At 42.7% G+C, this 27,715-nt stretch overlaps 1 protein-coding gene across 5 annotated transcripts; it reads right to left on the reverse strand.

Moving 5' to 3' along the window:
* On the reverse strand, window positions 1-27,021 carry arih2 (ariadne homolog 2). 5 transcript variants are annotated; one of them, XM_079528730.1, is made up of 16 exons: window positions 26,864-27,021; window positions 21,199-21,782; window positions 17,177-17,244; window positions 15,340-15,412; window positions 14,179-14,232; window positions 11,864-12,005; window positions 9,687-9,808; window positions 8,350-8,459; window positions 6,595-6,712; window positions 5,978-6,028; window positions 5,746-5,767; window positions 5,208-5,359; window positions 4,425-4,568; window positions 3,859-3,927; window positions 3,449-3,577; window positions 1-1,398 (listed from the first exon to the last, which is right to left on the reverse strand). In XM_079528730.1, exons 2-16 carry the CDS (start codon window positions 21,457-21,459, stop codon window positions 1,327-1,329), a joined length of 1,587 nt encoding a protein of 528 aa, XP_079384856.1. In that variant the 5' UTR covers window positions 21,460-21,782; window positions 26,864-27,021; the 3' UTR covers window positions 1-1,326. The 5 variants fall into 5 exon arrangements, with proteins under 5 accessions (XP_079384856.1, XP_079384854.1, XP_079384855.1 ...); XM_079528728.1 differs by having other exon boundaries at window positions 3,449-3,592; XM_079528729.1 differs by having other exon boundaries at window positions 3,449-3,592; window positions 21,199-21,724; window positions 26,864-27,019.
* Between the last annotated feature and the right edge of the window lie 694 nt (window positions 27,022-27,715).

Raw genomic sequence — 27,715 nt, forward strand, 5'->3', positions numbered from 1 at the left:
TCCGGTTTTAAAAACTCTCTCTCAGTAACTATTTCTGTATTAATGTACAACCGTTGAAAATTACAGCAACATTTTTTTTTTTCCTCTTTTCAGTTTTTTTTTAAACGATCTATCAACAGCCATTTTCCATGAGAGAAAAAAAAAGTGAACGCGAGCCAAAACAAAAGAAAAAAGGAAAAGAGCGGAGGGGATGGATAGATGGATGGAAAGCAAAAATAATTGAATGGCTACAGATATGGGAAGAAGGGAAATTAAAAGTCAAACATTTATTTTCCATTAAATGCATTTTGTGTGTGTGTGTGTGTGGTGCGCATGCATGCTTACTTGGTGGGTGGTGATGTAGTGTGTAATGTATGTCAAAGGATATGGCTACACTTGTCGTTTCAATGAGACATTTACTTTCAACCACATGAACACTAACGTCCCCATTCTGTCCATGTCATAGATATAGGTGAACATTCAAACAAAATAGCTGATCCACAAGCTCACAACTTGTGATGCCTTGTGAGCCATTTGACGTTTACAACAAAGTATATAGGGCTTAAATGGTTCATGGTCTGATCACACAGAAACGTGATGACGACACATCTGGGGGCACAGGAAATAAAATAAAAATCAAATCAGGTTTTTTGCTCTCATTGCCATCAAGATCTTTGAAACCAGACATGGAACTTCATGGGCTTTCAGACTTAAATCGTTAGTTTGAAAGCCACTCCGCTACGATGCACAATCACAGGCAATGTAAAGCAACAGAGAGAGAGAGAGAGAGAGAGAGAGAGAGAGAGAGAGAGAGAGAGAGAGAGCTGATATTAACACCACATTCAACAGGAGAGGCATACAGTAGCATACTGTAGGCATACTGTAGCGGGTGTTCATCAGGCCAGAGTTTAGATGACACACAGTGAGGTGTTCTGATCAAAAATCCAATCTATGTTGAGGTCTGAGAAATCACAGTGAAGCGACAGGCGTACACCCTATCCCCAGGTGACGATGAATGAAGACGCAAGGCAAGGCAAAAAAACGTCTGGAGGGAAGGAGGATGATATGAGGTGATGAAGAAGAGGAAAACATGGGGAGAGACGCAAATCGTGCCATTCTGTGACCGCGACAAATGAGAGCGAAAGAAAAGGGTGGTGGAGATGAATGAGTGCACAAAGAGGAGTGTATGTGTGGGGTGGGGGACGTGAAGAAGTTGTCAACGGAGGCGAGGGATGGAGATGAAAGGAGAGAAGAGCAGGAGGGAAGGAATAAAAGGGAGGGAGAGAGGGGACAAAGACGAGGAGAAGAAGAGGGAGATGCTGGTGCTTTGCAGTGGTGATGGGAGCCTCAGGTATCGTGGAAGTCCTTCAGCAGTGTGCGTCTCCTCTGCTCGGCGATGTGCATTTGATTCTCCAGATCCTGATGAACAGAGCAAAAAAAAGAGGCAACCGTCAGCACGATCAGAGGAAATGTTACAAAAACAAATCCACCTCTATGACTGGAAGACTTGCGTTAACCCATTTTGGGCGGGAACCCCTTTTGGTGTTAGCATTATGTTATGCTTTAGCTATTGAAAAATAGCAGATCTACAAGCTCATAGCGCGCCGCCGAGTGGCGCGCTACGAGCTTGTAGGTCTGCTATTTTTGAAAAATCGAAGAACGACTGACATAGAAACATAGCTTTTTCAGAAAACTGTCAGGCTGTAGAAGACATTTTTAGAATCTTTGCTCAGGTCAAAATGGGTTAAAATCATTTTTTGAGACTAGTATTGAGCAGTCATGTTTTTTTTTAGCTAGGGTTCAAATCCATACAGTAAGTAGGTCAAATGGCAAGGCACCAACTCTTGTAGGTTTAGGGCAGGGGTGTCCAAAGTGCGGCCCGCGGGCCAAATGCGACCCGGGGACAGATTTTATACGGCCCTCTGTGTCACATCTGAATTGTATTACCAACATTTTTACATTGAAGTTCTTTTTATTAACCTGCCCAGGTTTCCCCAGAGTACAATTTGTCAGGATTCTTTGTTCATGGTTGTCTCATATGGAAGCATAAAGCTGCCACAATTCAAATGGCAAATATGAAAAGCCAATTGAAATAAGAGAAATGCTTTCATTTTCAGGTCATTAACGCATTTCTTGGGACAAAAATAAAGCTAAAATGCAATAGCATTTACATTTAATCTACAGATGTGCTCATTCTATGACACAATTCAAATTATAAATAAAATATCATTTGAATTTCAATTTTCAAAAAATGCCAGCAAATTAGTGGGCAATATTAAAATGAAAATGCAATTTAGAAAATTCAAATGAAATAAGAGAAATGCTTTTTAACCTTCAGATAATGAGTGAATATATAATGCAATAGCATTTACATTTCATCTCCAGGTGTGGTCATTCTATGACAGAATGAAAAAGCAAAAGCAAATAACATTGCATTTTAATTTTCAAATTGGCGTGTGTACTATTTGAAAATGAAAATGCAATGCTATTTGCTTTTTCATTTGGTCATAGAATGAGCACACTTGGAGATGAAGCAAAAGCAAATTGCATTTTCAAATCGTACACATGGCAATTTGAAAATGAAAATGCAATGTGATTTGCTTCATCTCCAGGTGTGCTCATTCTATGACCAAATGAAAAAGCAAAAGCAAATCGCATTGCATCTTCATTATCAAGTCGTACACACGCCAATTTGAAAATGCAAATGCAATGTAAATTGCTTTTTCATTCTGTCATAGAATGAGCACACCTGTAAATGCTATCGCATTATATTTTCACTTAAATGCGTTCAATATCCGAAGGTTAAAAAGCATTATTTCTCTTATTTCATTAGAATTTTCTAAATTGCATTTTCATTGTAATATTGCCCACTAATTTGCGGGGTATTTTTTGAAAATTTAAAATCAAATGATCTTTTATTTTTAATTCATAGAATGAGCACATCTGTAGATTAAATGTAAATGCTATTGCATTTTAGATTTATTTTTGTCTCATGAAATGCGTCAATGACCTGAAAATGAAAAAGCATTTCTCTTATTTCAATTGACTTTTTGTATTTGCCATTTCATTTGAATGTTGGCAGCTTTATGCTTCCATATATGCTTCCATAGATGAGTAGCATACATAAAATTGTTTACATGAGATGCATATTTATGTGACTTTATTATAGTCCGGAGGCACAATTTTGTCAGTCGAGGAGATATAGTTGGCCCTTCGGTGTTTCAAAAAAGTTTGAACACTAGGGGCTCTATTCCATGCAAAGGTCAATGGGAGTATCTATTTTTTTTTTGGGGGGGGGGGTCCATTTCAATGTGTGTATCACAATGGCTGGAATAGAAATGTTGCCGTGATTGGGGGATTTATTTTCTTTGCATCTCAAATGGATGGAGTACCAACACTGCCAATGTTGGGGGGCTCCTACCCCTGTGTGGCTCAAGGGTAGAGCAAGGCACCAACAACAACAACTCACCCCCCTGTCGTTGGCGCTCAGTTCTCCCTCTCCTCCTACGACCACTCCTCTCTCGTAGGTGTCTGCTCTCTCCACCTTCCATGACAGGTTCTCTATCTCCGCCTCCAGCTGGGCCTGCTGGTACTCAAACTGGTACACAGAGCACAGAGAGGTTGAAAAAAAAAAAAGAAGAAATAAGTCTTGACCAAGTCTTAAATTAATTACATTGGTGCTTTTATTGGTGTAAATAAGTTTAAAATGCGTAAAATATCGTTTGCAAGCATCAGATTTTTTCCTCCTGCCTAGTTTGTTTTACAAGTTACTTTCTAAAAGACAAAAGCTACGGTAGTTTTACAAAACAGTTTATATAAGAATACATTTCCTTTCACATCACTAAAGACAGACAAGCTGACTTGTTGTTTTTTCCTCACCAGTTTCTTGCGTGGGCCTGACTCCATGTAATAGGCATATGGGTAGGTATACTGCAGTGTGTAGCGACACTACAGAGGAAGGAGATGGAATGGAAGAAAGGAAAAACTAAAGTGAGTGAGAGAATTCAGAATTAAGTCAATTTTCGTTACCATTTAAACTCTAGTCCCATTTATACTCCCATTGTTCTGAATGTATACTTATGTATGTATATGTATACTATGTACATCTATTTAGAATGCAACTGGCATTGCACACAGTAGTTTGCAATATTTCACCTTGCGAATATATAATTTCGTATCTGTAAGCTTTTAGAAAACGTGCACCAAGGAGGGAAATTAGCCCTTCACTAAATCCCACCCCAAAAAGCGATTGTCCAATGCCAATCCAAATAGTTTAGCAACGGTTGCTATGCAGGTCAAGCTTTCTCCGCTGCTAACGTGCCTATTGGACAAGGATGGGTTGGGGAGGGACTTAGTGAAGGGCTAATTAATGCAGAGAATATATCATAGAGTAGAAGGGGCCTTAAGAAGCTCTCATACAGAGTCAGACACAGAGACACACACACCTTAGCCAGTAGCTTGGCAGCATTCTGCAGGTACTGCCAGTCGATCCAGGTTCCCAGGTTGTTCATGACCCGCTCTTGGATCTTCTCCTGGATCCTCTGATACGTCTGAGCCTCGAGCTGCAGAGACTTGTTATGGTTCTCCCACTGGTGGACAGAAACGTACAGACAGACTGGGTGAGGGAAGGTGTGCGTCGTCTTGGCCTGTGACTGTGCACCGACTATTGGTTCTCCCTGCCAACATTAACCCATTTTGACCTGAGATCAGATTCTAAAAATGTCTTCTACATCCTGACAGTTTTCTGAAGAAGCTATGTTTCTATGTCAGTCGTTCTATGAGCGAGCTATGAGCCTCATCTAGATCGAAGAAGAAGACGAAAAATGTCCGTCGACTACCTTGTTTCACTGACGAAAACTAAATGAAAACTAAGCTAGTGACTAAATATACTGTCGATTTTGTCAACAAATAAAAACTAGACTAAAATGTTAGGAAGGGACTAGTGGACAAGAGATCCAGTACAAGTCCTTTTACACTTGGTTGCATGCTGAAAATAGCAGATCTACAAGCTGAAGTGTAAAATCAGCCATTACGACAGCATCAAGGCCCGCCAAAATACATTTTAGTCGACTAAATCAACTGTAGACTTAGTCGACAAAAAACGTATGATATTTAGTCGACTAAAACTAGACTAAACACAAACATTCCAGGTGACTAAAACTAAATGAAAACGTTTTCAAGAGACTACGACTAAAATAGAAATCATCTATCCTGGTGATCCTCCTCACCCTCTCGAAGTAGAAGAGGTATTTCTTGAGGGCCTCTCTCGCCTGGGCCTGTTGGCTCTGGTTGACGATGTCGGGGTTCTCTTTGTAACGACTGCACTCGTAGTACTCACTGCCGTGTGTCTTCCAGTCTCCCAGACACATCCAGCAGAAGTCTGAGGGTTGGCAGATATACGCATCACACAGGACACACACCCATCAACAGCAGTTTCCAAGTCATGATCCAACAACAACTTGACTATGTTCACACAACGGCAGCCATGTTTCTCCCACGTCATGAATGTAAGAGTGAATTATGGTCAACGCCTGCATTAGATGTTCCTTAAAAAAATAATCTCTAGCATATGTTTTGACACCTACCGTGTCTTCAGAGTCAAACATTAGGAAGATGCAGTTCACCATGCTTTAAGATGCAATATAAGATGATAGAACTGTATTTGTAATAAACACTTCTATAAAGTGTATATATAGTACACAATAGAGGAGTAGTCTGTCTTGTTTGTTCAAGATGTTAGCCAAAAGTTGAGCTACCAGTACCTACCGTGTTTGCACTTGGAACATTGCTGAAAAAAAGAGAATGAACAATAATTAAGTTTTGTTCACTTTATCAAACATACCCAATTTATTTAGTGGCACAAAAAAAAAATCACAAACGCGTAACAATTCAGAATTTTCTGAATCCATCAGATTTTCTTTCTATGAAGAGCAAACAATTTAAGACCGATATTTGTATTTCGGACTTTTTAAAGAAAGCGTTTTTTCCTCTGACTCACCATGTGATTGCATCCTCCATTCTTCTCAATGCAGATATTGCACTTAGGACACTGAGGAGAAAAAACAAGTCATTCAACATACAGTAGACTCTAGATTAGCAACACTCTGATTCATACACATATGCTGTGTGTATGAATCAGAGGTTCTGCATTGTGCATTTATGTGTGCATTAGTGTTGTTTTTGTCGACTAAAACCAAGACGAAACATGTTCGTCGACTACCTTTTTCCACTGACGAAAACTAAATGGAAACTAAATTAAAACTAAGCTACGATGACTAAAACTAAATATACCGACAATTTCATCAAATAAAAACTACCGGTAGACTAAAATGTTAGGAAGGGACTAGTGGACAAGAGATCCAGAATAAGTCATTTTACACTTGGTTGCATGTGAATAAAACAGTTGACGGCATCAAGGCCAGCCAAAATACATTTTGTTCGACTAAATCAACTGTAGATTTAGTAGACTAAAATCTTAAAATATTTAGTCGACTTAAACTAGACTAAACACTAAAACATTCCAAGTGACTAAAATGTGACTAAAACTAAATGAAAACTATTCAAGAGACTAGGACTAATACTAAATTAAAAACATTTGCTGCCAAAAACACGTACATCTTTAGTGTGTGCGCTGATGTAGTTGGCCGTCTCCGAGTCATCTGCGCATTTGGTCAGCCATTTACGGATCGTCCCACAGTCTGTAGGTGCGTGGTACATCTGACGACATTTGAAACTGTGGAAAAAAAAGAGTGAAATACATCAAATGTAAAGAATTTTTTTCGCCACCGTTAACACCCCCATCGCCCAGGACGAAGTTCTTTGTCCTTTCTATTAGTAACGCCCAGGACGAAGTATTGTCCCAAAAGACGAAGTTTATTGATATGAGAACGGATCGCATGGCTCCACAGCCTGGGAGCGCCTGTTGGGCAATCCTCGGTGTTGCGTAAGAGTGAGACGTCATCGAAAAACTCCCTCCCCTGTTTAGCTGATGAAAACGAAAATCTTAAAACGTTCATAACTCGCGATCTAAATCATCCCGTCTAATTATGAAAAAAGATCCTGTGTTAGCCGGCGCTTCGCTGTCCAGTCGCTAATCGCGATAGATTTATTTTTACCTCCCGTTGTTGTCGATCGACTCTAGAGTGGTGTGGCTATTGTTAGCTGCTACACACACACACACACATTCACAACAACATCCGATCCGTCCGGAAAAGGGGTCCGTGTTTATAAATCGAATGGGTGAATTCGGCCACCGAAAATATTCGGCCGAAAATGGCTAAAAATGCATTTTCGGCCTATTCGGTTTCGGCTCAAATAGGCCGAAAAAATATCACCGAATAGTCAAAACTAGAGCCCGACCGATCCTACAGTCCATCCTGCACATATCACTCTCTCGGTCCTGCACCGCTGTACTGGAGAAGTATATCACCTTTTCGGTTCAGCACCGCTTTGGAGAAGTATTCACTCTGTCGGGTGCGCAGCGCAACTAATATAAACTAATATATTAAAGTCTAGTGGACTGACTGGGTTAAGAGTCTGTTTAAACAGCTTGGGGTGTTGATAGTCCAATTAGATAATCATTATTGACATGAACCATTTCACCCCTAATAACTAAATACTGGTAATCATTATTAAATTGTCCCAGGCCCCGTTTAGTTCTAAAACATGTGTGGAGAGGATAATCCCTAAAGCAAAGATGTCCCTACTGGTATATGCACACGCACAAAGACACAAACAAGTCAAAAGTGAGCTCTGGCTTGGCTAATTAAACCAGCTGCGAGCATATCCATGGGCAAGTGGCAGTTTAACTTGACTCACTGAACCTTCACTTTGTTACAGCAAACTCTGAAAAGGCTGTTAAACAGTTCTCAGGAATGCATCATGTGGGTGGTGTGACACACCACAGCCAGTGTCCTTTTATGTGAGGGTGTGTGGCGTTTATTTGCATTCAAGTATGCCAATGTCTGCGAGTGTTTGTGTGTCTGTGAGCGTTTGAGTGTCTGTGAGCGTCTGTGAGTGTCTGTGAGCGTCTGTGAGTGTCTGTGAGTCTGTGAGTGTGTCTGTGAGTGTTTGAGTGTCTGTGAGTGTTTGAGTGTCTGTGAGTGTTTGAGTGTCTGTGAGTGTTTGAGTGTCTGTGAGTGTTTGAGTGTCTGTGAGTGTTTGAGTGTCTGTGAGTGTTTGAGTGTCTGTGAGTGTTTGAGTGTCTGTGAGTGTTTGAGTGTCTGTGAGTGTTTGAGTGTCTGTGAGTGTTTGTGTCTGTGTGTGTTTGTGTCTGTGAGTGTGTCTGTGAGCGTTTGTGTCTGTGAGCGTTTGTGTCCGTGTGTGCATGCGTGCGTGCGTGCGTGCGTGTATGCTGTGTGTGCGTCCTACCAGAAGACTTCCATGCATCGGCTACACTGCACCCTGCGCGCCCTGGGCTCTTGCACCTGGATGACTATGGGGCAGTCTGCACCGGGGCACAGCTGCAACTGGAAGTGACTCTGCAGAGAGACAAGGAGAGAAGGATGTGTGAATGGCTTGAACAGAGATCTAGAAAAGAGCAGCTTGATCGATTGATCAGATATATCCAGAAAGAGCAGCGAGGACAATTCTACAAATGCCTTCTAAATCCTGGCAGTTTTCTGAAAAACGCTATGTTTCTGTGTCAGTGGTTCTCAAACATTTGCATGTCCAGGACCGCCAAACATATTATGTAATTGGCTGCCGACCCCCATCTGAAAGTATGTTGTTCCAGGGACCCCCCAGAAGCAAAGATTTGAGTTTTTTTTTTCTCTCTTTTTTTTAATAGCTAAAGTACAACATAATGCTTAACCCATTTAGGCCTGACCTCAAAATTAAAAAAAAAAATCTTCTAAATCCTCCAGTTTTCTGAAATAAATATTCACGATTTTTCAAAAATAGCAGACCTACAAGCTATGAGCTATGAGCTTGTAGATCTGCTATTTTTCAATAGGTAGCTAAATTATAACAATGTTTAAAACACCAAAAGGGGTTCCCGCCCAAAATGGGTTAAAACACCAAAAGGGGTTCCCGTCCTGTATGGGTTAATGAATGCTGGAACTCCTAAGACCAATAACTGTACAACACGTTGTACATGCATGCAAACAGTACGGCTGTCGCCGCCTCAGAGCTTCCTTAGAAAAAAAAAAAAAAAAAAAAAAAAAAAAAGAAAAAAAAAAAGGGGTTTCCGATGACAGTCGGTCACTGCCAAACTAGACAAGGAACGGATGAGTCAGACAAACACTGGTGGCTGTTAAGGCACAAAATAAATACTAAATATAGAGTCGAGCCACTGTTAACAGATGAAGGGATAGCTGTGACTCACTCCGACACCATTTATATTCCATTCCTTTTTCTTACCGATATGTATTTACAGAGAGCCATTACGGGAACCCCTTTTAGTGTTTTAAACATTATGTTATAATTTAGCTATTGAAAAATAGCAGATCTACAAGCTCATAGCGCGGCACCGAGTGCCGCGCTACGAGCTTGTAGGTCTGCTATTTAAAAAAAAAAATCATGATCATCATCTGAGGGTGTCCCTGGAACAACATATTTTCAGATGGGGGTCGGAGGCCAATTACATATAATTTTTGGGGTCCTTGATATGCAATATTGAGCACCACTGAAACATGGGTACTTGACTGGAGGATTTAGACAAGACATTTTTTAAATTTCTAAATGGGTTAAAGAGAGATGCTGTATACCTCAACGTAGTCTCTGAAGAGGTAGCGTCTGTATTTGTCCTTTAACTCCTCTCCTGGCAGCAGTGGCAGGACAAAGTCCTCTGGCATCTGGAGTGAACAGTCCTGAGCCATGCATGAAATACCTGGACACACACACACACACACACGCCGATTAAAACTTACATGAGCCATACATGAAACAGTTAAAAAAATTGTCTTCTACATCCTGACAGTTTTCTGAAAAAGCTATGTTTCTATGTCAGTCGTTCTTTGATTTTTCAAAAATAGCAGACCTACAAGCTCGTAGCGCGCCACTCGGACACACCATCGTGGTCTCCCTCTCTCACACACACCCACCAACATTGTCACGCTCATGACAAACCAGGACAACTGTATTTTTAGCCATTACAGATCATATTAACAGATGACGGAATGTCTCCTTTGTTGTTAAGTTACATCTATGAACCCCAGTGGTCTGCCAGCATGGTGCCAGCTCACATAAACATGCAGAGGACCTCCTCTGGCAGCATTAGCTTCAGGTTGGCAATGTATTAAGCTGTATCTAATGTGAGTTAAACCGGTTATTTGGCTACAGGCTAGCTAGACATTGTAACGTCACATTTATAATGACAGCATTGTCAGCTAATCATTTACCCGTAATTTCCGGACTATAAGCCGCTACTTTTTTTCCCCCATGCTTTGAACCCTGCGGCCTATAGACAAATTCACAGAGGCTTGCCTGGGGGCGGCCATTACTGAGGTGTACCATTAAGCGCAGCAGCACTGATTAGCTACACCTGGCCTACGGAGCACCTGCTCCATGGATTACACCTCAGTAATGGCCGCGCCCAGGGCACCCCCTCTGTGAATTCGTCTATACATCTATGGATTTCTACAGCTAACGGCCACTAGGGGACCTTCTACATCTATCTCCATGGCCGGCTATGGCCTCTATACGGCTTATAGTCCAGTGCGGCTTGTATATGTACACATGTTTTTTTTCCCAGAATTTAGCTGGTGCGGCTTATAATTAGGTGCGCTTTATAGTCCGGAAATTACGGTAGATGCCGTCTATACTAATCTTACTTTAATGATGTTTAGGACACAAGAACTTAACCCATTCTGGGCGGGAACTCCTTTTGGTGTTTTAAGCATTATGTTACACTTTAGCTATTGAAAAATAGCAGATCTACAAGCTCATAGCGCGGCACTCAAGCTTGTAGGTCTGCTTTTTTTTTTTTTTTATCGTTAAAGTCTTTGAATATATATTCTTTCCGAGCAAACGTTTTTAACTCAAATCTTTGCTTCTGGGAGGGTCACTGGAACTACATATTTTCAGATGGGGGTCGGTGGCCAATTACATATAATTTTTGGGGGTCCTTGACATGAAGTAGTTTGAGAATCACTGACATAGAAACATGAGGTTTTTCAGAAAACTGTCATGATTTAGAAGACATTTATAGAATAGAGCTCAGGTCTTTTTAATGTGTGTAATATGCGTTTCTAGATGTTTTAGTCATGAATCATGATGCCATGTTCATCAACATTTGTCATGAAAATGCCAACTTGTCAGTAAATTACATGACTACATGGCCGGTGATCATACATTCACCAGGTCATTCACTTCACGGTTTCGCAACTAGTGGAAAGACATTTTAAAAGAATGAACAAATCCTCCATTACTAAATGAATGGTCAGGGACCACATGCAATACTTCCAGGGACCACCTGTTGAAAACCCCTGATATAGACGATTGACATCACAGGCTTGCCTGAAGTCTGAGATCCACGTTAGAGCCACAAAATTTAGTTTTTACCCATTTTAACCTGGGAACGATTCTACAAATGTCTTCTAAATCCTGACAGTTTTCTGAAAAACCCCTATGTTTCTATGTCAGTGGTGCTCAAAAAATTTTCATGTAAAAGGACCCCCAAGATTATATGTAATTGGCCGCCGACCCCCATCTGACTTTGGCCCTGAAAGAATATATATTCAAAGATTTGCGCCACATTTTCAAGATTTTTCAAAAATAGCAGACGTACAAGCTTGTAGCGCGGCACTCGGTGCCACGCTATGAGCTTGTAGATCTGCTATTTTTCAATGGCTAAAGTATAAACAATGCTTAAAACACCAAAAGGGGTTCCCGCCCAAAATGGGTTAAACCAATTCTTTCTCTTACGGTCAAAACAAACACTCACCCACTCCCATGCCATCTTTGACCAGTACAGTGCAGTGCTGCTCCCAGCATGCTTTGCAGAATGAGTGCTGGCAGGGCAACGCCAGCAGGGCATCCCTCCGTACGATCTGTAGACACACTCCGCACTGGAGGGACTGAGGGGCCTAGGAAACCAGTGTACACTTAGTTATTACACACACACACGCACTGGAGGGACTGAGGGGCCTAGGAAACCAGTGTACACTTTATTACACACACACACACACTGGAGGGACTGGGGGGCCTAGGAAACCAGTGTACACTTAGTTATTACACACGCACTGGAGGGACTGAGGGGCCTAGGAAACCAGTGTACACTTAGTTATTACACACACACACACGCACTGGAGGGACTGAGGGGCCTAGGAAACCAGTGTACACTTTATTACACACACACACACACACTGGAGGGACTGGGGGGCCTAGGAAACCAGTGTACACTTAGTTATTACACACGCACTGGAGGGACTGAGGGGCCTAGGAAACCAGTGTACACTTAGTTATTACACACTCCGCACTGGAGGGACTGAGGGGCCTAGGAAACCAGTGTACACTTAGTTATTACACACGCACTGGAGGGACTGAGGGGCCTAGGAAACCAGTGTACACTTAGTTATTACACATCCGCACTGGAGGGACTGAGGGGCCTAGGAAACCAGTGTACACTTAGTTATTACACACTCCGCACTGGAGGGACTGAGGGGCCTAGGAAACCAGTGTACACTTAGTTATTACACACGCACTGGAGGGACTGAGGGGCCTAGGAAACCAGTGTACACTTAGTTATTACACATACTGGAGGGACTGAGGGGCCTAGGAAACCAGTGTACACTTAGTTATTACACACACACACGCACTGGAGGGACTGAGGGGCCTAGGAAACCAGTGTACACTTAGTTATTACACACACACACGCACTGGAGGGACTGAGGGGCCTAGGAAACCAGTGTACACTTAGTTATTACACACACACACTGGAGGGACTGAGGGGCCTAGGAAACCAGTGTACACTTAGTTATTACACATCCGCACTGGAGGGACTGAGGGGCCTAGGAAACCAGTGTACACTTAGTTATTACACACTCCGCACTGGAGGGACTGAGGGGCCTAGGAAACCAGTGTACACTTAGTTATTACACACGCACTGGAGGGACTGAGGGGCCTAGGAAACCAGTGTACACTTAGTTATTACACATACTGGAGGGACTGAGGGGCCTAGGAAACCAGTGTACACTTAGTTATTACACACACACACGCACTGGAGGGACTGAGGGGCCTAGGAAACCAGTGTACACTTAGTTATTACACACACACACGCACTGGAGGGACTGAGGGGCCTAGGAAACCAGTGTACACTTAGTTATTACACACACACACTGGAGGGACTGAGGGGCCTAGGAAACCAGTGTACACTTAGTTATTACACATCCGCACTGGAGGGACTGAGGGGCCTAGGAAACCAGTGTACACTTAGTTATTACACACACTGGAGGGACTGAGGGGCCTAGGAAACCAGTGTACACTTAGTTATTACACACACTGGAGGGACTGAGGGGCCTAGGAAACCAGTGTACACTTAGTTATTACACACACTGGAGGGACTGAGGGGCCTAGGAAACCAGTGTACACTTAGTTATTACACACACACTGGAGGGACTGAGGGGCCTAGGAAACCAGTGTACACTTAGTTATCACACACACAGGACTGAGGGGCCTAGGAAACCAGTGTACACTTAGTTATCACACACACACAGGACTGAGGGGCCTAGGAAACCAGTGAACACTTAATTACACACACACACACTGGAGGGACTGAGGGGCCTAGGAAACCAGTGTACACTTAGTTATCACACACACACACACACACACACACACACACACACCTAGGAAACCAGTGAACACTTAATTACACACACACTGGAGGGACTGAGGGGCCTAGGAAACCAGTGTACACTTAGTTATTACTCGCACTAGTTTTAGTCGACTAAATGTCATAAGATTGTCAATACATTTAGTCTTAGTCATCATAGCTTAGTTTTCATTTAGTTTCCATTTAGTTTTCGTCCGTGAAAGAAAGACATTTTTCGTCTTAGTTTTAGTCGACAAAAACACTGACTCGCACACACACACACAGGGCTTTACGGTGCGACTATGTACTCGCATTTGCTACTAAAAATAGCACCGTGCGAGTTGTAAAAACAGTGTGCACACACATGACGGATTCATATCGATCAAAAACAACACACCCTCGCTTACAAAAGCGTGTGCACAGCGTGAATGATATTAGTAATCACCGACCTGGCTGGATCTTAGTAGTCTACTGTAGCTGTGTGTCAGACTCGGATGTTCTGTCTGAAGCAGTCAAAGCCAAGGAGAATGTTACAATTTAATTCACAATCGAGCATCCTACCCTGCACCGAATATAGCAGGATAAAAACGGATAGTCTGTCGGTCTGTCTATCCATCCATCCATCCATCCATCAGCAACATAAAAATGAATTGATTATCTATCTATCCATCTATCTGCATAAAACAAATTGATTAATATTATAGATTATATAAATACGAACGTAAAAATTGTATCATGATAAATGTCATTATTGTGATAATGGCTGATATTGTGATACAATTATATTTTGCCATATATGGCCCACCCTTACCTCATATCACTTTATTAACCCATTTAGGCCTGACCTCAAAATTTAAAAAAATATCTTCTAAATCCTCCAGTTTTCTGAAATAAATATTTTCACGATTTTTCAAAAATAGCAGACCTACAAGCTCGTAGCGTGCCACTCGATGGCGCGCTACGAGCTTGTAGATCTGCTATTTTTCAATAGCTACATTATAACATATGTTTAAAACACCAAAAGGGGTTCCCGCCAAAATGGGTTAAAGAAAAACACATTTGATAACTTTTCATCGTGCCCCTAAAATAATTTTCAACTTAGGAGCACACGTGCTAAATGCTAAGCGTCGAGCCCTGCGCACACATACACAGTACACACACACACACACACACACACATAACACACACACACACCACATGGTGATTTCTAAAGATAGATGGCCTCAGGAAACCACACTAAACGTAGTGGAATTCATTTTCGTTACAAGACGCCTACTCTGCTACATATAGAAGCACCCTGCATCCTTGATTCCTTATCATTTTGACAAAGCATCCTTTGTTATCTGACATTTGTAGAGTCTATAAAGTTTAAGGATCAAATCAGAGGAACTGGGAGCCTTTGAGAAATGGAATGAACCAATACTGATTCCAATATTAGATTGACAAATATATACTACCACGGTAATCAATATAGCTTCCGAGTTTCAAAGTACTCGCTGGTGGCATGAACAACGTACATTTTACTGTATGAAGGGTGTTAAATTAATGTATCTGTGAAGATTACGGTAGCTTTTTCCCCCCATAAAACATGTCTCACACACGGTACTCACAGTGACAGGTCTGCAGGTGCTGCTGGGCTGAACCGAGGCGTCCGACAACAGCAGAGAAGAGTTGGACTTCCATCTATTGAACCCAGAGAGCACAGTAAAAATGTGAAATAGTGTATTTATATATAGGGCCTTTTTCCAAAGCGTTTTATGTGCATTACACCCACACGTTCACACACAAGACGGCAGAGGAAACCTAGCCAATGTACCGCTTAGCCCATTCTGACCTGAGATCAGATTCTAAAAATGTCTTCTACATCCGGACAGTTTTCTGAAAAAGCTATGTTTCTATGTCAATCGTTCTTCGATTTTTCAAAAATAGCTGACCTACAAGCTCGTAGCGCGCCACTCGGTGGCGCGCTACGAGCTTGTAGATCTGCTATTTTTCAATAGCTAAAGCATAACATGATGCATAATACACCAAAAGGGGTTCCCGCCCAAAATGGGTTAAGGATTCAGTTTCTTTGCTGAAGGACAATTCAACTAAGCCAAAAGGAGCCGGGGATCAGACCAGGACCCTTACGTCCACAACCGGCCTCTCTAGCTCCACTGCTGCCCAGTGTCATGTTGGAAAGTTAAAACTGTAGGCGCTTGGGGTGGCGCAGTGCTAAAAGTGCCTGCCCAAACAATTCACCAAATAGAAGATTCTCCCCAAACCTTCTGGTGCACTCATATGCTTTCCTCGGTCTCCAGTCATGTCTGTTCTCAGTATTGGTCACTTCCCATTGTTGTCGACGCTCTGTTGTTTTTGTCTCGCTACTTGCATTTTAATTCCTTGTTTTATGGTGAATAAATGTATTTTATTTTGAACAATTGTGAATGTATGTGAAGTTGTTTGTGTGTATGAGTGTAGAATATATATATATATATATTCTGTGAAAGTATGAAACAGCTGAGGTTGAGTGGAGGAAAAAAAAGCAGTTGTAAGTATATATGCTTATAATTCTGTGAAGTTGGCGGTTCCGGCGTGCCGGGCCGCGTCCGAAACGGTTGAGAAATGACAGAGTTACCGTGTGGCGGTCCCTCTACTGTACTGGCACCGCTGAAAGCATCATATATACAGTTAATACGTGCATGTGTGTTTGTGTGTGCGTTAGGTTGTGCACAGGTGGTGAAGAACAACCATGCTGTTTTCATGCTCCTACCCAGACACCCACCCACCCACCCACACAGCTCCTAAAGGGAGTAGGTGGCACCACTCAAAAAAAGTGCCTGCCCAGCACTGCGATTCGAATCCACCGTGCTGCATGTGCATCCGGCTTTGAGGAGTGTCTATACGAGAATTGTCACTATATGTAATCCTACAGGCTGGGTGTCAGCAGGTATAGTGTTGGGTGGGAGGAGTCGGACAAAGGCTCTACTATGTCCTCCCGGTGTGGGCTCCTCACTGGTCGGTCAGTCAGTTAACCCATTTTGACCTGAGATCAGATTCTAAAAATGTCTTCTACATCCTGACAGTTTCCTGAAAAAGCTATGTTTCTATGTCAGTCGTTCTTCGATTTTTCAAAAATAGCAGACCTACAAGCTCGTAGCGCGCCACTCGGTGGCGCGCTACGAGCTTGTAGATCTGCTATTTTTCAATAGCTAAAGCATAACATAATGCTAACACCAAAAGGGGTTCCCGCCCAAAATGGGTTAAAATACAACAGCAGTGACCGACGACACAAGTGTTTGGGAGAAAAGCAGGGCATGTTTTGTGGGAGTTAAACAGAGCGTGCCGTGCGGCGCGTTTGTCTTTTTTTAGTGCTTCAGTCAGTGTGGGAGTGCCACTTGCGCGTTTCATGCGAGTCTACACTGCATTTGTACAGAACGTTAGTTAGGGTATTATTTTTCTTATTACCTGTCCAGTATTTGTGACACTTGCCAGTGAACGTGCACAAGGACCAGCTTGGCTACCGCTGGGAGAACCTGTAGGAGGGAGAAGGGACGGGGACAGAGACAGACAGACAGATTAACTGAAAACACAAGCTTCACAAGTACATGTGCTTCTTTATGATAGCAGGGAAGTAGACTTTTGGTGTTCTTTTATATATAATTTTTATCCCACGATTTTGTAACCCATGTTTCACCCCTGTGTCAATTCTCTAATGTGATCCTGGGCTCTACACACCCTCCGCCAACCTAGTCCCCATATATGGGGGACATGGGGAGAGCAACGGACTTGAACTCATGCTTCCTTCATGCCCGAGTGTCCAAGTTGCTCCTTTACACCTGACACGTAGCGCGTGGAAGGAACACGTTATTCCAACCAGTTCCTTTCCCCTCCATCAGGCGCCAAGGCTGGCCAGGGGGAGGCAGTTTAGAGACCAGGATTACTGCATGTTTTTTGTGAGGGTACCTACCCTAGGGGACACGGGGAGAACATAAAGGCCCTTTCGCCAACCCCGCCTCGGGTATGGGCACTGATGACGTGGAGGAGGAAGCACGCCGCCAGCACCCACTTTTGGTGTTCCTGAACTGTGGTAGCTTTGTGACCAATTTGTACTTTGTGGCGGTGTCGTGTGCCGGGGGGGGGGGGGGGGGGGGGGGGGGGGGGTAGAACTAGCCTAGATCCAGCTTAAAGACCCCAGCGTCATCACGCAGCGCAACACAGGAAGGAGGGAAAAACAACACCAATGGATACTGGTTGAGGGAAATTCTAATCCCCTCCCCCTTGAAATCGCTCAGACAGGAGACAATGTCAGACTGAAGCTTCAAGAAAGCTACAGTCTGATAATCAGGCTAGGGTAGAACGCACATAACGTATTTGTGTTTCCTGGTCAAATTTGCTGCTGAGCCAATCAAACAAAGAATTAATGTAGATAACCATGTCCAGACACCATTTCCAGTTTACAGTAGGCTTATCTCATGGACATGGTGATCTTCATTTCTTACAAACCTACTTCATCAGAAGCATTACAACCAAGATTCACTGAAAAAAGGAATACATTTTGTCCAGTGTTAAAAAAGAATTAGTGGTTTACCATCTACAACACAACAGGCTTCATCTGTGGTCTCGCGGTTATAATATCCAATATATAAAATAAAAACCTGCACTACTGACTGTACTAAAGTGTCTATAATTTCTCAACTAACACCCACGCTGGGCAAGACCTACGCTGTAGAGTGCATTATTTATTTTTTCATGTTTTGTTTTTTATGGCTTTCGCCTTTATTTTATATATTTTATGAAGGGACAGACAGTAGGCTGACAGGATGGGGAGAGAGAGATGGGGGGAAAGACATGCAGTAAAGGCCGTCGGGATCGGGAGTCGAACCCGCGGCACACTGCCAGACTGGATTACCATCCAAGGTGCCTGGACCACTGAGCCATGGCCCAGGCCACTGTAGAGTGCATTGCTGGAATTTGGCGGAAGTAGCGGGATCTTGGCGGAAGTACCGCTCAAGGAAATCACGTCGACGCTTTACAATTCTCCGAGTATGAAACAAGTGTTGTGATTGGTCGGATAATATCGTATATCCGGGGGAAATACATCCGACGGATGTTCCGGCCTGACACTTCCGGCTATGCACTCTCTGCCTTAGGTTGTGACCAGGCTATTCTCTTTGCAGACGAGTATGGCTGGTACCGAGGCTAACTACCTCCTAGTAGTAAGAGTTTGAAGATCTGACCTTCAGTGACTAATTATCTACTGATTTGATCGACTGCTGCAGTCATATAACCCATTTTGGCCTGACGTCGAAATTAAAAAAAAAGTCTTCTAAATCCTGACAGTTTTCTGAAATACCTCATGTTTCTATGTCAGTGATAGTCAAAAATAGCAGATCTACAAGCTCATAGCGCGCCACCGAGTGGCACGCTACGAGCGTGTAGATCTGCTATTTTTCTATAGCTAAATTATAACATCATGTTTAAAACACCAAAAGGGGTTCCCGCCCAAAATGGGATAATACAGATACGAAGCTGTTGGTGTGACCTAGAGGCAGCAACCCTGAATCATATTACCAGTCGTTACCTAGCATGCCGGGCCAATGGCACTCCAGCCTCTCCCAATCAAAGACACTACATAGTGCATCTTTGTGCATCTGATTGAGTCAGTCTACTGAGTGAGAACACATCAACCTCTCATTGAAGACGTACAAGTTTCAGTTTGAGCAAGCCTCATCCGTGGATCATCGTGGTTAACCATGTGAAGGAACGTTAACCTATATTTGTCGTGGCCGTACAGGTTAACCTATATTTGCTCGTGCACAGTGCGCATCGATTTCCCCATTGTCCGCGGTCCCCAAGACATAACTTACTGTCAGTTATACAAGCTTAACACCTTATCTATTCTAAATAACTCTTGACTGAAACAGACCAATATTTCCCATCGGATGATCCCAAATCACATAAAACCCCTCCATTACATGTACATTACTACAACTCATTCATAGAAAATGCAGCATGATGTTATACCAACTATGAATGAATGGATCGATTTAATCTATAGTATATTTATTATGGAGAGAATTACATTCAGCGGTCAAGTTGAAGTCTTCACAGATAACTGGTTTAGATGGATTACTCATGTTTCTACCATAGACCTGATTTTGTATAGATTCAGTTAAACCCGTTTAACCTGTATATGCACCTGTTTGAGGTACTTATGTATTATGAATGATCATCGATAGAGAAGAGAGGCAGACATCTCCCCTTGTGTGTATGGTACGTATATTGTCTTGTTTTGTTTTCGGTTGTATGTATTGTCAATTGTCAGTCGTTTCGTTTTCATGTATGTTTGATTAAAATTCAATAAAACGTAAATAAAAAAATAAAAAAAAATGCAGCATGATAGTGAGGGGTAAACAAACAGCTTTGATGGTGGGTAGAAGGATAGGAAAGGTTAGCCTCGTACGAACATTCGTTTTTAAAGAAAACATGAGAGATGGGAAGATTGTGTTATGAAAAGGGGTCTATACCAGATCAACTTGTCTACGCATAAATACATTAAAAGAATCACACATGTGTGAAGTGAGGGGCGCTCTTCATCATGCATAATCTCATACTGGCCAATCAGAATGCCCGTTGCCACTTGCCAGCCCCTCCTATGTCCAGCTTTGAGGGTTTGTGCACACACACAAACATTGTGTTAACACAAACATTGAATGACATTGAAAGCCCAGCTTTGAGTGTTTGTGTAAACACAAACATGGAAGACGAAAGTGGGACGCAAATTGTGATTGGCCGGAATGAGATGATGTATGGTGAAAATCACATTATAAAAATAAAAATAAAGATTCAGCATGATTCAAATTAACTACTGTCCAGTCACTGGACAGTGTCACAGGAGTTAATTTGGACTATCTGGACACTGGACTCCAGTGTCCAGATGGTCTGAAAGCGGCAAGAATTTCAAATTGGCAGCCACATTTCATCTTCTTCTCTACTTTATAGTACAGTGGGGAACAAACCAAAAAGAAAAGGACAACCCCATTGAATCACCTCCTCCTTAGCATTAGTTTATCCATTTGTATGGAGACTAAAACTAAATATACTGACAATTTCGTCAACAAATAAACTAGACAAAAATGTTAAGAAGGGACTAGTGGACAAGAGATCCAGTATAAGTAATTTTACAATTGGTTGCATGCTGAAACTAGCCGATCTACACTTTCAAAGCGTCGCAGCGCGACGCGATGTGAGTTTGAGTGTAAAATGAGTGTAAAATTTGAGTGTAAAATTGAGTGTCATTACGACGGCATCAAGGCCTGACAAAATACATTTTAGTCAACTAAATCAACTGTAGATTTAGTCGACTAAAGTCTTATGATATTTAGTCGACTAAAACTAGACCAACACTAAAACATTCCAGGTGACTAAAACTATTCAAGAGACTAGGACTAAATCTACTGCCAAAAACAACACAGCCACCCGCTCACCTTGAGTGCGGCGGCTACGTTGTCGACCTCCTCCGTCAGAACCCTTTGGCTCTCCCTGTAGGTGAGGCAGGTGAACAGGTACTCCTCCGGGTCGAAGGAATCTGCCCCCTGCTGCTCCACGTCGCCCGCCACTCCATCGTAGTAGTCGGCGATGTCTCCCTCTTGGTCCTCCTCGTCGTCATCGTCCTCTTCTTCCTCAGAGTTCACCCCAAAGTCTTCCTCGTTACTGTCCGACGCCTGGCTGTTCATGTCCACAGACATCCGGACGGTTGGTGGACTCCGGACAGGTAGGCGGGGGCTCGTCTACCTGTCGGGACTCTGCCAGGTGGGCTGCCTGTCAATTGGCTTCGTCGTGGGGCTCCGGCCCTCTGCCTTCAAAGCCACGTCTGCCGTGTGACTACACCGCCCAGAATCCCCCTCTCTCTCTCGTCGCCGGGGCTGAGGCGCGTACCTAGCGCGCTCAGCAGCAGCGGAAGAAGCAGAAGAAGTCACACTCCCCGTCACTCATTTGGAAATCTAGCGGGAGCTAAGACGAGAGAAAAACAAGAGAGAAGAGGAAGCGAGGAGGATGGATGGATGGATGACTATGAGAAAATAAACAAAGGATAAGAGATGGAAAAGAGGGGGGAGAAAATGGACAAGAGGGAGAAATAGGAGGAATTCAGCTCAACAATTTATTATAATTCATGCCACAACAATTCTGTATTCCTTGCCCCATCCTTGGGGCATTCCTGAACATGTAAACATTTGGGAAGACTTCTCAGTACAGAGAGAAGACATCCAATGGCCAATGTGGAGTTCATCAGTCACACAATGTTCTACTCCATTATATCAGTTATTATCCGCTATTATTATTATTATTATCACAACTATTACAGAGAATGTGTTTGCTTGGTTGGTGAGGTACCATTTACACCGAGTACAATAATCACAAGGACAACAAGGTTTTACACTCCAGCTCCATATGCATTTCACTTAATGCCGTTAGAATTTGGCTGCCTGGCAGAATCAGACCAGATCTTGGTTGTGCTAGCATTACAATTGAATTTAGGCATTTAGCAGACGCTCTTAATCCAGAGTGATTTACAGTAAGCAACAACAAAAAAACATGGTAATCCATCAAATACATAAAAATAGTCATCATGTATTTAGTCACTCTGACGTAAACTAAGAACATAACAGTGGAATATCTATTCTAAATGAAACAATACACTATAGAGTGCTATGTCTACATATACATGCTAAATTACATAAATTGAGCCTTTGCATACGCCTGTTAGGTCGTCAAGGCTAGGGCCAGTTCTAGGGGCTAAGATGGAGTCTGAAGAGGTGGGTTTTCAGACTGGGAGTGAGTTGGCAGGGCAGTTCTGATTGCAATGGGAAGTGCATTCCATAGTTCTGGAGCCAGAAGGGAGAAGAGTTTGGGACGTGTGAAGCGCTGTCTCAGTGTTTTTAGTGAAGGACTGTACTTCCAGCTTCCCTGAGTTGGCTGCGGGAGGGTTTGTAGGGTCTGATCAGACTTGCAAGATATAGGGTGCTTTGAAGGCCAGCATCAGAGTTAGCATTACTTTTTCATTGGACAATGAATTATTCAGATTGATTAAGGTCCAGTTGCCTGTGCTCATGTCTACCAAAACCAATGTTTCCAATACCCTGCTTAAAGGAGAATTCCATGCTAGAAGGCTTTCTTACCTTTATTTGTAGTTGTTACGTCCCCAACAAAGCGGTCCAGGTGTTATTTTGTGCAAAAGTGCTCAATGGGGGTTGGGTTTTTGTGCTAATTCGCGCATTTCCATCGAAATAAGTAGTAAAGTGTGCCGCTTGGGATACCATTTACATTATGAAGAGAGGATGTATACAAAATAAATAGATTTTTGAGCAATGGAAATAAGCGAATTAGCACAACACCCCATAGCCCCATTCAATTCAATGCAATTCATTGAGGGCTTATGGTAGGGGAAATAGCCAATAATGCACTTGGACCTGGACCTCTTTGGTGGGGACGTAACTACAAAAAAAAAAAAGGTAAGAAAGCCTTCTAGTATGGAATTCTCCTTTAAGCAGGGTATTGGAAACATTGGTTTTGGTAGACATGAGCACAGGCAACTGGACCTTAATCAATCTGTGTTTAGTTTTTTTAAAGTCAGCCTGACTTGGCCATGGTGTTGAGTAGATGATAACTCTCCAGATTATACAGAATGCAATTACTTTTAAAATGCTTAAAAATGTTTCATTATTTATAATTAACACTGCCGAGAGATGTTTTATTTTTTTTAATTATTGTTTCAACACACGAAAGCTGCACTCCAAATATGTAGCGAGGATTATTCTCATCAGAATTGTTCAGGGGATTAAACTTGGCGCAACCACTTATGATAACAACTAACGATTTCCAGCTAATCCCAGATTATCTCCATTAGTGCTTCAGATTCATGTCATTTATGTATGAAACGCATCAAAGTCCAAAAATGCTCTTACAGGGAAGAGGATGCCCCCAGACACCAGACCACCCCCTCCTACCTACAGGGGCCAAGCTTCTCCTCTGGTCAGTGGTGTTTATCTAGTCTACCGGCTGTTTTGGCAGCTGCCATCAGCAGTTCCTGTTCCATTCTAAAAAACCTAGCTGGCTCATAATAAAATAGCTCTGCTTGGCCACTTTGCCCTGTTTCAATTAAAGTTACATTTGCCTGGTAAAACGGTATAAAGTGGCTGATGATGGTGATTTGGGGGATATACCAGGCGCTCTGTGACCCGTTGAACAAAGTTCAACGGGTCACAGGCACAGGCATAGTAAGCCAGTTACCCTAGTTCTAGGGAAAAGACCTTGGATCAAATCCAAGGTCCCACCCTCGCTTGCAGGGCTGCACCGGCGTTGATCAGTTCACTCGCAGCTACACCCACGCTGTTCAACAATTCTCTTACTGCTGCTCTCAGCTGGAATCAAAAAGTCCCCCTCTTTCCCCTTTAACACATTTAGACCCGACACTAGATTTTACAAAATGTCTAAATTCTAAATCCTACGTTTCCATGTCAGTGGTGCTCAACCTTTTTCATGCCAAGGACCCCCAGAATTATCTGTATTCGTCCGCCGACCCCATCTGAAAATATGTTGTTCCAGGTTCTCGCCAAAAGCAAAGATTTGTGTTAAAAAAACGTTTCCACTGAAAGAAGAATATATTCAAAGATTTGCGCCACATTCACGATTTTTCAAAAATAGCAGACATACAAGCTCGTACAAGCAGCGCTATGAGCTTGTAGATCTGCTATTTTGCAATAGCTAAAGTATAACCTAATGCTTAAAACACCAAAAGAGGTTCCCGTTCAGAATGGGTTATGTCATATTTTTTCTCAGTCAGTCTCTCTGTCCAATGTCCATCTGCCCACGACTCGCTGTACCTCATGCTGTCAATTTTCAAAATCCCCCTATTGGTCAGGTTCTCCTGGTTTATCACTAGCTAGGTGTTCCCTTACATTGTGTCTCCAGCTTTAAACGCCACATAACATGGCATTTGCAACTCTGCAAATACTTACTCGTGTCTCCTTTACAGTATGTTGCTCTGCTACAGGGGTACACACACAACTATTTTTTGACTTGAGAGCTACTTTCAAAATGACCAGCTCAACCAGATCTACCCACCGAAAGAAACATTATAGCAATTGTATAACACTATTGCTGAAAATAGTTTAAATATGTACCTAAGGGGGCTTTGGAATAGCGGAGCTGACGTTATATATATATATATAAGACAAATGCACTTGGAATGGGAAATGGAATAGGTAGGGTTTTTTTGTTGTTGTAAAGCTACAGATATTGTTGTGCACAGCAAACAATCTTGAAAATAAAATATTGTGGGTTTGAGCTTAATCAATCAAGTCACCTTAATTCAAGTGGCAAGTGGTCACAGTAAGATTTCTTATATTTGAATGAAATATTCTCTAGGGGCGGCATGTATGTGGTCTACCTGTACAGCCACCCCTGCTCTACTCCATACATGTAACGTTACGCCACATGTAAATCACACACATTAAATGCCACATGTAACTAACGGTGTGGGCCACGTGTAGAGGCTTAAGTTAATCCTAGTTTATACGGTATAAGACGGGCTATGTCTCACAGCTTTGGCCATTTCGTATTCAATATATTGGCTCACTGACAAACACCCTGGCTGCCCATGGCTCACAGCCCGTTACAGCCACGAGCCCCAAAAATGTGCCTCACAGGGCTCGTCTATACACAGCATAAATTAGCCTTTACTGGGTTTTATTTTTTGAACAATTAACCGTTGGTGCTTTTGCTGAGGGGTCAGACACAAAGTGACCTGCAGTCACTCAGCTTCTTGCGTGGGGTAAGATGGAGTTAGTGTAAACAACTGATATGGTACCTGCAAATAAAGCACACCAAAAAGGCGTGGTGAAGACTTAAAAACACATGACCGGTAGGCTGATTAAAAATATATATATATAACAAAACAAAACAAAACAAAACAGAAAGATAAAAACTAATTAATTGCCTTTCCAAGTTAAGCGGCTTCTCTCTACCTCCGATGATCCCGACAAATCTGTGAGGTCCCGACACAAGATTAGATCGGTTGCCTTGAGTGAGTGAGTGGCGTTCCAATTTATGACTTTGCAAATATCCACCACCTGGATATACAATATTCAGAAGCTAACAGTCTTGCCAAACCACCAACAGACGTAATGCTTGCATTCCGGGCCGTGGTGCTAAAAATAGTCTTTTAAAACATCTAGGTGACATACATATTAACCCGGCTAATATGTCATATGGCGAGACAGCAAAGCGGTTGCTGGTCACGTAGATATTAATAGGCCAGCAGGTCGTTTTTTGAAGGAGCTGAATCGAAAATTCACTCATTTCGCTGCTCACAACGTAGTGCCACTGCCTGCCTGGCATTCATTCCCGGCGTCTGCCCAGAATCTGAAGGTTTATTTTTTTTTCTTAGAATGGCTGGCTAACGTTAGCAGGTTGTTCTTCACCGACATTGGTGACCTATCGAATACCATGACCCCCACCGGTGTACACACACACACCGGTGAATGATTGAGAGTCGATGTTTACAAGTTACTTATTATCAACAAATTCACAAAACAGGGCATTTTTTTTATCGACGTGTAGATGCATTTCCTCAGCGTCGGTATTCTGATAAAACCGGCATTTTAATGTATACCTGCTTGAGAGCCAACGTTGAGTGAAGAAGCATACCGGTATGGCCAGTGTCAGATTTCGGTGGGTCACCAACGTCGGTGTAACCCTGCTAGCTTCTTGGCTGGCTCTCTTATTACCGTTATATATATATATTCAATAGCGGAGAGAAAGTGTAAAGCAATCGCAAGAGTTCCTTGTAGCTTCACACGGGCCATGGTACGTGGAGAATGGCCGTTTTATGGAGGAAAACAAACCACCTCCATTGTTCCTCCCAACGAATTTAGCCTTAGTTACAAAACACCATCTATAGTACCTAGCATCCCCCCCTCCCCCTCCCCTCCCTCCCTCCACCGCTGTCCCTTCCTCCCCGGCTCACATTCACTCTAGTCCGGGGACTGAGATGTAAACAAGGCCCTCCTGGGGGCTCCATAATAACACATTCACATTACAAAGTCGTCGATATAGTAGCAGTTGTCGTCGCGACGAAGTGCTCATATTCACCTTGTGAAGCGTGCAGGGCCCGGTGGTGTGTGACTGTGTGTCTGCCAAAGAGCCAAGTGGGTTTCACATCCAGGAGGGTTTTTACACTGGGCTCCGCTTTGCTGCTGCTGCTGCTAAGGCGGAAGGTGGCTTGTTACTGTGGGAGGTATTTATAAATGACGCCACTTCCGCACATGGATATTATTCATTGAAGTGGAGTTGGAGGACAAACCCCAAGGATTCACCGTGCATTCATGATTTGATGATCTCGCGCACGCACGCACTGTGACGCACGCGCGCTCACACACACACACACACTTTCTCTCTCTATCTGAATGGTTGATGTTTGGCCCATTGAACACTGAAATTACTATTTATCTTTCAGAGATAGCCAATCACTGTAATAGCATTTATATATTCTAACGTCAGATACAATGTTCAGATAAATATGAATATGAAGGACCCCAATGGAAACAAGCCAAGTGCTTTCTTGGGTTATAAATCCTCTTTAGCAGACCTTGTGTTGAACTGTACTTTCCTGTGCTTTTTTTCTGCAAACTGTTAATAAAGTATTCAATCAATCAATCAATCAAAAGTCATCAAAGCCCTGTCCAGTTGAGTTAGCCTGGGAGCCAGTAAGTTTGAGAGGACATGTGATGTCATGACATACTTTGTATGTGTTTTTTCTATTCACTTGGTCATTAAGGTCCACAGAATAAGAGGTCTGCTCTGCCGGAAACATTGCAAAAAAAAGTTATGGTCATTGTTGTATACCACACCATAGAGTCCATAGAGTTTAGCCTTAAATAGGTTGTCTATGGCATAGACAACTTATTTAAGGCAAAACTTTCCAAATTTCATCATGCTTTAAGT

This window comes from Electrona antarctica, assembly GCF_951216825.1.
Source record: "Electrona antarctica genome assembly, chromosome: 2".
Lineage (NCBI taxonomy): Eukaryota > Metazoa > Chordata > Actinopteri > Myctophiformes > Myctophidae > Electrona > Electrona antarctica.